The sequence below is a fragment of the Vanellus vanellus genome (genome assembly GCF_965231255.1).
Source record: "Vanellus vanellus genome assembly, chromosome: 3".
NCBI classification, from domain to species: domain Eukaryota; kingdom Metazoa; phylum Chordata; class Aves; order Charadriiformes; family Charadriidae; genus Vanellus; species Vanellus vanellus.
Window position 1 is genome coordinate 3,050,505 of NC_138907.1, and position 13,123 is coordinate 3,063,627.

The 13,123-nt window shown below is 36.2% G+C and overlaps 1 protein-coding gene across 1 annotated transcript in view; it reads right to left on the reverse strand.

Annotated features, from left to right (window-relative positions):
- Positions 1-1,682: 1,682 nt before the first annotated feature.
- Positions 1,683-13,123, reverse strand: part of CCDC88A (coiled-coil domain containing 88A) — a gene marked incomplete at its 5' end in the record, with an annotated part of 73,636 nt that continues 62,195 nt past the window's right edge. The window contains 8 exons of the mRNA XM_082480218.1: positions 1,683-2,954; positions 4,652-4,917; positions 6,367-6,447; positions 6,598-6,654; positions 6,799-6,885; positions 7,423-7,494; positions 7,800-8,003; positions 9,054-9,137. Coding sequence (XP_082336344.1) covers positions 1,932-2,954; positions 4,652-4,917; positions 6,367-6,447; positions 6,598-6,654; positions 6,799-6,885; positions 7,423-7,494; positions 7,800-8,003; positions 9,054-9,137 — 1,874 coding nt within the window. The 3' untranslated portion in view covers positions 1,683-1,931. The remainder of the gene's footprint in view (positions 2,955-4,651; positions 4,918-6,366; positions 6,448-6,597; positions 6,655-6,798; positions 6,886-7,422; positions 7,495-7,799; positions 8,004-9,053; positions 9,138-13,123) is intronic.

The following is a 13,123-nucleotide window of genomic DNA, read 5'->3' on the forward strand; positions in this document are numbered from 1 at the left end:
TAATGGAAATGAAGTCAAATGACACGACCCAAGATCAGAACACTGATCTGGCTGTGTGAGAGTAAATGTGTCTGAAATCGAGATTATATTTCAGATTTGGGTTTGGTTTTTTTTTAATGGTGAGACAATTCTAGAGGGAATACAGCAGTAACTAACAGCATGCTGTGAACAACATCGAAGAGAAGTGAGAAAGTTAACAGCCCAATAATAACGGATGCCTGCAGACATGGTAAAGGATGGCAGCTTTACATTTTGAAACAGTAATTTTACCCTCCACAGAATGTCTTTGAAACACCCAGTCTTCTCCCCTCACTCTTTCCCCCACTTTGAAATGTAGCTGGAGTTCTGGAAAGGACTATCTCCTCATTTGATTAAGAATTCCCCTGTATGAAACAGACTAACATATAGGACGTCTGCTGCTTTTCCTTGAGGAACTGTGTATTTGCAGCACTAGTTAAACACTAAGGAATTAAGTTCAACCCACAGAGTAGTACCATGACTGCCACAAAACTGCTGGCAAAATAAATTCAATTGTAAAAATCAGAATATGACATTCACTATTTTCACTATTTATTTTCAATTTTAAATATTTTTCCTCTAGACAAGGAAATTTTCTTTTTTTTTTTTTAATAGCTTATGTAATTTTGGCCTACAGTAACAGTCAGTAACTGTTTTCTCTTGCAAAAAAGCGCTAATGTCTAAAGCCTCATGTAATTAAAGTATGATACAATTTTAAACTCCTTATATTTACCATTGAGAAATTTCAAACAATTGCAGCGACAGAGCCATATTAAGTAATTACTTTTCAACATTTCTCTTTAGCTGGTTATCTGGGATTTAATGAGTTATTTGCTTAAGCATTCCCATACTCCCATAACTTTGAAAGCCACTTTTTTGGTTATTTTTTCTTTTATTTAACTGTGTTAATTTAACAGTTTTTCTGTTATTTTGTTACATATCTTGTTTCTATTATATTAGTGTTACTTTATTAAGAAAAAATGAATTTCCACCATAATCAATACAGGTTTTTATTACCATACATCGCAAGGAGTCTCATATAACTCTGTTATTTGACTCCTAATAAAACCGTACACTTCACCACATTTGTACACCAGACGTGGAAAGACAAAGCATACAAAAGGGAAAAGGTGGAAAGGGTCATTTTTTCATTACAAGTGCTGTGCATCATGTGACTATTTATTACCTCTTCGTAAGTATTAATCATTTATGTTTAGGACTATGAATGGTCTTTGTAGCTATCAATGTTCAAATATTTTAATGAGTATGAACAGTAATTCATATTTAGTGTGCAAGCTAGAGGCACTGAATTATTGGGCTATAATTTGTTCCTTGTGCAAAGTGCATTTATGCCAGAACATGGCATAAAGGAAATAGGTAAGACACTGAAATATCTCTAAATGCTTCTTTTCATTAGTATCTCATTTTGGAAGAAGGAGAAAAAATACATAATCAACGTGCTACTCATAAATCTGAAAGCACGAGCACAACCGAAAAGTATTGTCTTTGTACCGTAAAGTATGTTGTTCACTCTGCCATTTCTGGCAATGCAGCATGCGATTGATTTAACATGCATTCAGTAACGTACAGGAAAAAACCAAAATATTTGTAATGCGTGACAAAAAAATATAGCTTGTATTATAAAGACTTTTAAAGGCATGCAAAATATATACAGTGCAATTAATGTTTCATGCAAACTTTGGTGAGGTTACAATTTTACATTCAAACATGCTAGAGTACACAACTGAGCCCTATGCCCTTGTTCTTAGAAAACAACAACCCACAGATCTAACACAAAATTATTTTCTCATTGTAGTGACATTTTCTCTAAATCCAGTGGACATTGAGAAAGACACCTGTATGTCGTATTAGACGAGATATACATATATATTTTTAATAACACAACTTCCTTATCATACACAACCATACTCATACCACACAGTTTGATTATCTTCAGAAACCAGTAGCGGGGATTCAGCCTCACTAGTGTTTACACAGGCGGTAGGAACAAATTCACTAGTTAGAACTGACCGTGGGTCACTACGATCGGATTTCTGATTAGCAGAAGGCTGTTCGTGATTTTTTGGTACTGATCTAAATGCTGACAGATTTGCCTGATCAGTTGTTTTTGATGTAGGTCTTTGAGGCAATCCACTTATATTACTAACTAATTCAGTGTTAAGGGATAAAAATGGTTGAGCCACAGTAAACGATCCTGTGCTGTTATTACCAGATATACTGACTTTATCATTAAACACACTTGTGCTTAGCACAGTTCTCTCACGAAAATCTGACCTTTCCATCCTCGAGGTCTTAGGCACATCAGAGTTACATCCTAAATTACGTGGTTTAACTGTATTAGCTGCATTGCTTTGTGGAACACAACCTACTCTGTAAGCCGCACAGTGAAAAAAATTAGAGGATAACTGGTGTGCTGAGTACTCACTAGAGGTTGATGGACCACTTCTGTCAGCGGTGGATGGTGCTGGATCAACTGATACAGGTTGCCTACTGTCCTTAGACAAAAAATCATGAATGCTTGTCCTTCGAGTAGTTCCTTCTGCTGTAGAAATCACGCTGCTTGCACGAGGTAAGGTAGCATAAGGATTGCAATCTCTTGATTGTCGCTGTGATACAGTTGCTTGTATCTTTTCTTTAACTGATTTGGCCTTCCCTTGAGTGCCTGACGTAAATTTTATTGGAGAGCTAGTAAAGTAGGTATCTTCAGTTTTACGGAGGCTGGGCCTTACAAGTTGTTCTGGTTTAATGGATCGTCCATCTGAGAAATCAATTGTATTTTTTACACTTAATGATCTCACAATACCACAACCGGCAGATGGCTGTTTTCTTAGCTTTTCCTTTCCTGTCAGCTCCGCAGACTCAGATAAACTTTTCATGACTTCATCTAAAAGATTCTCTTCACTCGTAGATTTCATCTGCCAAAAATATGAAACATCTTATAAATTTAGAAATTGTAATTTTGACCTTTTCTTAAGCAATCTTTGTGGACATAAATGAAGAACAATTCTAAGGAGTACTTTTTTTTTTTAAATTTCTCAGATCTCAAAGCATTATTAAGTATCTACGGTACATAGTCATGAATTTTCTGCACAGCTTACAAGCAAGTACTTTGAAAACTAGATGTCAGACATATAACTATCTGGAATTAGTTCTGTAATACTGATTAACTCAACAAATCAGATCATCAAAACTTCCTGTTCATCTTTTCACTTGTTGCCCTCTGCCATCACTCATGCAATCGCTCATCTTCCTAAGCAATTTCATATGGACTATTACTTTGACTTACACTGATCATCCGTAGCTAAAAGCTTAAATTCTCTGTACACTCAAATAATAAAAATGTCAGAAGGTAATACAAAGCATATAACCTTTAGGCACCCCTGGTGCCTATATTTGGACTGGACAGCTCTCAAATATCTCTTTTTGGAGAAAAGACTTCAGAGCTAGAAAAAAAGTGTAGGTGAATACTATTCACAGACTCAGTGGAGAGAGACTTCAGTCTTTTTCAAAATGGTGAAAGAGACAATTTGGAAAGAATTAAGCTAAGAGTATTAAAGAAATGCTCCAGCAGAAGACTGGAAAGAGAGCTCTTGAATACCCTTCCAACCTGAATGATTCTGTGATGCTATGACAGGGATTCTTTTTGTGATTCATCAAGAGCAGTGAACTAGACTTGATGACTCAGGTGGTTTCTTTTATTTTTATTGCTGGAAGAGTATTGTCTAATGCTTAAAAACCAAAGATCCTTGTCAGAGAGACCATAGGTGAGAGGTCATTTTAAGTATCTAACAAAAAAACATCCAGAAACTTAGTCCAGATTCAAGTCGCTACCCCAGACTACCCCAATCAATTCAGCTGTGAACATACATTTTTCAATTTCAATTGTGGTGTGGAGTCTGATCCTTACTCTTGATAGGCCCTAATCACAGTAACTGGCTTGTTTTATCCTAGAGCACTTCTAGGAAGACAGATCTTCAAGAACTGGCAATGAAGAAATAAGAATACTAACAGAGACAAGGTGATTTTCAGGTTCTAACAAACTGTCACTGATTTAGAGAAACATGCTCTTGGTTTTATTCCTGTCATGTTCCAATGAGCTTCAAGGTCAGGTTTTTTGCCCAGCAGAGTTAAAAAGACACGACTGAAACAGAAGAGAGTCTCTCCTCAGTGAATGAAGTAAAGCATCTTCCTTCCTATTGATATAAGACAGATGTGACAACAGCCGTTATGGAAGACAAGTGCTGAACTACAAGAAGAAAAGTAAATGTACTTTGAGTTTACAGCCTTCCATCTGAACTCTAGTGACTGTACCGTGCACCAGTACAGCAGACAATTTTGTGCAGCAGAGATCAACTTTCTTACCTAATTCAGTAACCTGGAAAGGGTCAAGCTGCAAAATTCCAAATAATTTTGTGTGTAATACAGCGAGTACAGTTTATCAGGTATATCATACATATATAACATATATATATATATGTCCACGCTACCTCTTAACGCAGGCGTAACCAGTATCTCCACAAAGTTTTAAAGTGATTCTACTCGCTCTAAGTCTTCTATTGATTCTGTGCCCATATATGGGATAATACAGAGTTAAAACATTTTTTAAACTAACCTCGCTTGAGGTACTCTTGTTGCTTTCTTCTAAAAACTGTTGCAGGGTAACAACTTCACTTCCAGGAGAACCGCTTTTGATCTGTTTTCCACGACTATCCAGTGTTTCAGGTGTTCTTTGCTGAAGCACAGGACTAGACCTTGTATGACCTTTCAAATATTGAATAGGACTGCTGCTGCTGCTAGACCAAGCCTCATGTTCATGTAGAAGACTAAATTCTCCGCTGCTGTGACTTTGTGGCCTGCTTTGATTGCTAACTGCACCTGCTTTTGGGGTAAATGGTATTAAGTATTTCATAAGAAAAATATGACAGCTGTTAAACAGTATAACCTTACTCAAATCTGGAACATTATCAGATTCAGTTAACAATAATTCTATTTAAAATAGTAAAAAATCCAGTCGTCCTGTTTTACTTAACCCAAATATACTATTAATACAATTGCACTCACTGGACTTACCTCTTAGAGCTCTTCAAACATAACATGATAGCTTCCAAATAAAAAATAAAACAACACCTTCCACACATAATCTGGGCCTCCATCTACATAATACTATATTCTAAGAGGCCAAAGATACGCCTTCACTCTTGTTCAGCATCACTGCGAGGCACACACACTAATATACTCTTAATGAGTTTTACAATAAATGAAATACAAAGGACAGAATGGCAGGAAAATATTTTCTTCAACACAGTTTTTCAACAAGAACTATTTAGGAATGATGCTTCTCCAACAGTTTCTGCCATTACTTCTAGTTTACTACAACTGTGACCTTAAGGAAGCATACGGTATTGAATGCAAAATAAATTCCACGACACCAATTCTTTTTATTTTCCAGTAATTCTGAATTGCTTAAAAAGTACTGATGAATAAACAAGTATTTCATACTTAATTTCATTTCTTAGGATTAACATGAAGTTTGAAGAAAGATAAATTGTTTACAGCAGAAATTTCTAACACCGTATATAAACTGGGGCAAGGAGTACTTAAGAGAACCTTTTACAGAAAGGAATAATCAGACAGAAAATCAACTAATAAATACCTTAAGCTAGCATTCATCTCTAAGTTTCCAAACAGATACTGTTTAATAAATGCAAGCCATGACTATCAAATGAAGTCTTGAGTTGGCAGCATTCTAGTCCAGTATGCACAATGGTCTCCAGCTAGAATGGCCCACATAAACAAAAATAGATCAAGGCTCATAATGTATGAAATTTAGAGAATATTGCTAAATCCAGGAATGTTATTAATCTTTTAAAACCAGAATATACAAGTTTACAGGATGGTACTGCATATGCCATTTTGTCCGATTTGTGTTGTACACTATATAGCTTTACAGCAGCAATGCACACACGGTAGGATGCTAGGAGAAAAAAATGAAGCAACTTCTTTGCTTAAAAATAAGTGATTTTAAAGCAATTTGGGGGGAATTCTTATTTTGTAACATCGTTACTTCAGTTAGGTTTGGTTTAAAATAGTTTGTAACTTATATACTAATATCACCCTTTTAATATTTATTACAAATATAAGTTCTATTTAATATTTGTATCCTTTCCTAATTTGGGGAACAAAGGCTATAAAATGCTTAAAGAAAAACATGCTGTGGTGTGTTGTGGGAATTTTTTTGGTTGGTTGGGGTTTTCTTAACCTATATAGATGATCTTACAGAGAAAATAATGGAAATGAAGCATGTATGTAAATTCACCTACAGCATACCTTTGACTTCATGGAGTGAAGCATTGTTATTGCTATTGCTAGTGGATGTTCTGCCACTATCAAGGCTGGCTGGTCTGGAAGCTAAATGGAAAATTAGGAGACACCGTGGTGAACAAAATTTTAGCAGATGACACGGTACCTTTACATTCTGATCACAGAATGCTCAGAGGCAGGAATCATGCACTATTTCACAGGCTGAGCATGCCCATTGCCAACAAAGTGGTTTCTTACAGATCAGAAAGCGAAGGGATTTCCAGGCAGTCCAAGAGGACACTTTAGAAAAGGGCACTACAGGAATAGTGAGGAACAAGGAAGAGGAAAAGAGAAATAGAGTGTACATTTAGAATTGAAACCGATTGGTTAGTGGGAAACCAGGATTTTACAGATGAAAGGGTGGACATGCAGAAGGCTGCTCGTGATTAGGTCACTTACAACAGATTTGACAAGGAACCTTGCACATTGTTGAAATGCCACGAACAGGAGGAGCAAGAGCATCTGCACAGATAATGTCCTGTACTCCTATCCAATACAAGGGAAATGCACTGTTATTACCTTCAAAAATGTTTGTTGCTCATACCAAATTTAAGTATTTATAGAAGAGTCAAAACTTCACTTCTAAACAATCTATGATAGCTTTCACTTCACAGCCTTGCTTGAAGGAACATGTAATGATTGTATAAAATACAGTACATGACAAATTTAGGTTTCACTGGACAATAAACATTGAAAAATCAGGCCAGATTTGGATTATTATTTGGGGGGGGATTGAAATTGTAACTTTTTATTTTACTATTAACTGCAAATAAATTTTTGAAAGGGAAAATGTTTTGATCCTGTTCAGATGCACTTCACAGATACTTTTCACTAGAGATATCTGTCTGATGTAGTAGTTAAGAAAGAAAAGAATAATCTGAAGAAATGATACTATACATTCAAGAGATACGCAAATCACAGAAAGCATGCTCACTTGTAACAATCCCATTCACTTTTTTTGCAAACTTTGTCAACATTCACATAATGTATCCTTAATTAATTGAATTAAAGTTCACCTCTTACCATGAAGTCTTGATCCTGTACTAGAATCATCACTAATACCTTGTGGACTTACATCTTCAAAGGATGTAGTATCTATACACAGAGACATAAAAGAAGATGTAAAAAAAAACAAAATGAAAAGATTATTGAAATATTTATTATCTGTAAAATATACTAGAATATTTTTCAAGCCAATACATTTTTACTTAGGTAACATTCTGTAGGAAAAAGCCTGAAACACTTTATAACTGCAGTTAATAAGCCTATTCAGTATCTTAGCACTGCAACTCAATTAAGGTTGCTTTTTGCTGAAAAACAAACTATAAGTAAAACCAATATTTACAAGAAATTGCCGTTACGCATAGTCACATCATGGTGCAAAAAGCTTCTACCTCTACCTTTATTATTTAGCAACTGCTTGGATCTGAAGCCTGTAGAAGAGTTGACAGCTGCAAAGTTGATAGCTGTAGTAGAGAAGGCCATAGCTCCCAATTCTTTCCTCCTTTTACCCGTAGATATATCATCAGGACCCTCCAGATGCTCAGAACTACCTGTCCATTGTCCTCCTGCTAGGACCATGGACTGCACCAGGTCATTCATGGCTGGGATGCAAATGAAAGCAAATGATCAGCATGGTCAATGTATTTGCTTCTGTTCTTATTTTGTATTGCAAAACATTTGACAGTTTTCTAAGCATTAAAGCGCATTGAATACTGGAAGATATAAAAGCAAGATCATCCGTGTTATGACATGCAATCAGCTCAATGAATGAGAAGTGTTGTAAGTCAGAGACTTCTTTCAGCTCAGTATGGTTCTTAAAACTGATTTTATTAGGTATAATCGCCATGCTTGCGCTGCAATGATATGTAATATATATGTTAGAAGCTTTGATATACTGTTTGCAATGACAAAATGGAATGAAGAGGGATAAAATGAGCAAAGGTGCTAATACAATATGTCAACGATGATAAGGGAACTTTGTACAGTGCAGGTTACTGCAGGGATACTGTATTTTACGTAACAACAAATAAAAGGATCTGAAAAAGATGACATCTGATGATATTCACCTTTACTTCACAAAACTAGAAAAAATCGTCCACCCCTCATTAAAAAATAAAACAAAATAAACCAATACAACATTTTGGCAACAACAACTGATGAATACTCGAAGAGTGACAGACCACCATACAGCCTTGCACTATTTTTTCTACACTTTCTTTGAACAAAAAATTACAGTGATTTCTTAACAAAAGGCTATGAAAAGTGTAATTTAGAACTATTTATGTTAACACAGTGCACTGTAAATTTATATACACAGAGACATGTGTATATAGACAACTACGTATACAAATATATGCCATCACAATGCACTGAATATATATATGTCTGTGCGTGTGCTTGTGCATGTAAATGTGTGGGTACGTGGGTGTGCACATGTGCACATATATAAAGTATTCAGTGCCAAGGTTTAAAAAGAAAAACAAAAAAAAAAAGAGAAAAGAAATAGCTCCAGCTCCTTGTATTGTAACAGGACTTGCACATTGCAAAATAGGAGGAAAAATACAGCGCAGTCCAGGGAGAGGTTAGTGAAAAATTAGTAATGGAAGCCAGTGTAGCCATTTAAAAGAAGCTGAACTGTCATAAAGTCTTACACATGGAGCGACGGTAGAAGGCCTTCATTTTGTCTTTTTCCTTCGGTCTGTTCCTCAAAAAGGGCAGTCTTTTCAGTGCAACCACTTTTATGTCATAGCATGAGGAAAAACGGAAACAGGGAAATGAAAGAAAAAAAAGGGAGAAGAACAGATGGAAGTTAAATGTTGAAACTAAGGACAGAAATGAATGTCTGAGTTTAAGCTATGTATGCTATGCTAAAAACTATCATTCTCATGCTTCTGTGTGATAATGAAACATGAAAACTACACTGAAATATGAAAACTACACTATGAAAACGTTAATATACTCAGAAATGCACCGAAAATAATGGTGACGAGTGTAATACAGTTTGAAAGTTCTAACTGCCAAGCTCTTGAAAAAATAACTGTAACTTCTTTGCAGACGATTACAGAAATTGACGATTATATACTTTTTACTGTAAAAAATAACCTTTCTTGAACATAAAGAAAAATGTGAAGCAAAAAAAGCTTAAAAATGAAAGGAACTCTAAGTACAACTTCTACTTTAAAATATGGCTCACATCATTATTTTTTTTGAGATCAATAATTTTTGTAATGTTTTGCCCTGCATCTCTAGTAGGACACAATCTATTATCAGTCTTCATTTGTTAATTTTATGCTCACTAATAATTTTGGTCATCTACTGTCTTATAGAAAAATTTTATGGACCGTACATTCAATCTACTGTTTGTGTGCAGTGACTAACGTTTTATTGAAATAATCCACTTCAAATCTCTAATAAAAAAAAATATAATCAAGATTTATTGGCTGTAATGGTATACAACTTATTTTTTAGCTGAAAAATACCAAAGATATATATATATAAATAAATCCAAATGGAAGTGTTGCTATAACATTTTGGAAGGCCAAAGAGAAAAATCAAGATGTGTAATATCATGAAACAGAGTTAAAATTACAAATAATATTAAAAGATGGAGAAGGGGGAAGTCACAAGTTAATCTTGTCCTTAGATTCAGCTATTCTGCATTAGTAACAGATTACTGGCAGACACCTGCATTTTGAAGCATCAGATAAATGTGTCAGCCGACTGCCAAGCATATGGGAGCCACATGCAAACAACTGGCATGTAAAGATCCAGAAAGAAACGCATAATGAAATTACCAAAAAGTTCTTATTTATGCAGATATGAAAGCAGTATAGTCCAGTTGATCAGCCCAAGATGTGCTTATTTTATCACTCTGAAGTCACTTTTGGGACACATGCATTGTCATTTGCCTTGGTTTTCTGCACAACCAGCAGCTTGTTATACAGCAGGGCGTATATGCGTGCGCATTTACAAGTGCACATGAACTACCTTGAAAGAGAAATACATCTCCCTCTCCATCATATTATTCTGTGTTTGCACTTACAGTAAGAAGTTCACGATGAAATACATTTTACAGTTTCCAATGAATGCATGACTGGCACAGCCACAGTGTCAAAAACAAACACAAAAGTTTTCACAGTTGCAGAATATAATTCTATCTTGACCAGAGAGGGACAGCAAATGCCTTCCTATGTCAGGTCCTTAGGATGTTGGGTGGGGGAGAACAGGGAGCAAAGAAAAGCACATGTGCTACCTATGTAAGATAGGAGTACACTAAGTACAATTTCACCTTTGAATAATTCACTACGTAGGTATACAGATTTTTTTATTACATACATATACTTGTAGGTACTTCAAAATAACATTTTTTTTTTGTTTGGTTTGATTTTTTTCCCCCGATCAATAAAGCATTCCTCCTCTTGTAGATCCTGAGGAAATAAGCCAAAACCAACATCAACATAGATGCTGACTGGCTCAAAAAAAGGAGAGGCTGCTCAACTTCTCATAAAGGAGACATGCATGTTGTCTACCTAACTGTGTATGAAAGTACATAGCTTTGAATAGCTCCCTCCAAAGGAATATGAGGCACAGCATCAAACTAGTTTTCTACCGGGTAAATAACTAATTGGTTTTAATAGTAATGCCATCCAATCAAAGAGGTAATTCAGTTCTATTTCTACTTTTTGTCATCGTGGTGAAACATGACTCTCTTGTATTTTCTATAATCCTTTACAGACAAGGTAACTGATCCCTCTTAATTAAAATCGTCCACCCTAATCTTATTAAAAAGTAACCAGAGGATGCTCAAGAATCATTCGAGTCATCTGTAATTCTTGTTCATTAACACAGATCACTTCCAAAATAACTGATTTATGGCTCTCAACTGTACCAAACAGAAAATTCCACTGCAAAGACTGATGTCCTGGAAATAGTACATCAAAACCTGTCCTTTGGTAAAATGCAACCTCCTTGAGAGACTACACAAGTAATTTCTGCATAGAATACAACTAAAGAAACAATATGACTATTACATAGAATACAACTAATGAAATTGTCCTGCGAAAAATACTAGAATGGCAGAAGAAACAAACAGGACACCACAAAGTTTAGCTTAGGCAGCTTTAGCTCTTTACACGTTTATTCCAGCAAACTTTAAAAGCAGAATGGCAGGAAGACTATTTTGGTCTTAGTAACCACCTACTCAAAGAACTCTAGTTGTAACTCATTAACTTTCTTTCTCTTTTCAGTATTCTACAAACACATTCTTGCTTTCTGAGCTGAGAACAAATGATGAGTACTGCAGAACTCCTCCACTGATCAGGAAATTTCCCATTTTGTAATCCTCCTACTGTGTGCCAGTAATACTCTGGGGAATTCCATATGGATAGTATTAAAATGCTCAAACCATTTTGTTCATGCACACAAAAAAATGTTAGGCTGACATCTTCTAAAAGTTTTGGTAATAGAAAATGGAGCCAAATATACTTCTTTCACTTCCAGTATGTTACAATGTGCCTGCTACTGGTACTACTATTTAAAGATGAAAGGCTAACGAATAGCCTTAATTCCTTGGGACATTGTTAATAAGCTGAAATGGCTTAAGTGGAAGAGCTAGCAAAAGAAATCTGTTTTTCGCCAAAGGAAGAAAAAAAAAATAAAAATCCACTTGCCTGCCTTGGGTTTCCCAAGCAAAAGCTGAATGGTATCCCATCCCCGCGGAGAAAATAGGCAGGTGTCAGATCTATGGTACTCACCTGATTCAACCACTAAACGCAGATACAAAAAGCAAAGGTGAAACTCTGGAGTCAGAGGATTTTAGCCTGCAGGATTTAACTTGTGCTTCATACAGTAACAGCCATCCAGGCACCCCTCCTTTCCAGAGGGCCTCCAGAATCAGACAAGGACTTCAAGCACTCTGTGAGGTCTCAGGTGCTGTTTTCTCTGCAGAACAGGGTAACCTGATTTTTGTACAAGATCACCTATCTATGTAAGAGTACAGGTCTCTTGAAAACATTGGCATGAGAAAGTGTCCTGTATTAGGAGAACAGTCTCCACCACCACCTTCAAAAGAAGAAAATCTACAGATGTCCCACAGCAAATCTATTTATCGGTAGTGGTAGCAGCAGCAGGATAATTCATTTTGGAATCGATATCTGACAGATTTCTCTGACAGGGGGTACGAGGTAGGAAACATATACATCTCAAAGATCACTTTATGTCAGATACTCTGTCCTCTAGCTTTTCAGAGCACCACTGATTTGTGCCAGTGACTGCAATTTGGGGAACATAAGCTGCCTTCTCTTGCCTCACAGGACGTTTCACCTCAGCAGTGCCCTCTGGAACCACGACCATTCCCGGACGAAGGAGATCAGGGTGGAACAGAATCTGCCTCCTCCCACACCTGAAACTGCCTTCAACCAGTGTGGAAATCTAAAATACCTAAGCATTTGCATAGACAGGCTGCAACTTACAGGTCTTCTCTTTCTTGCAGCTTTTCAGTGGAAGCCGCTACTGCCAAGCCACTTCTTACAGAAAAGAAAGGAGCCACAGTATCTTGATATTCAGGATTTACAGTCATTCTAATAGCAGAAGAAATAGACCGCAAAATGTGCACCATCACTGGTACTTCTCACACTGAGCTATTCTCTTAATTTCGCGAGACGCAAACTGTTTCAGTGAGATTGTCAGCATTGAATTGGCACAGAATTCATCCAAATTCTAT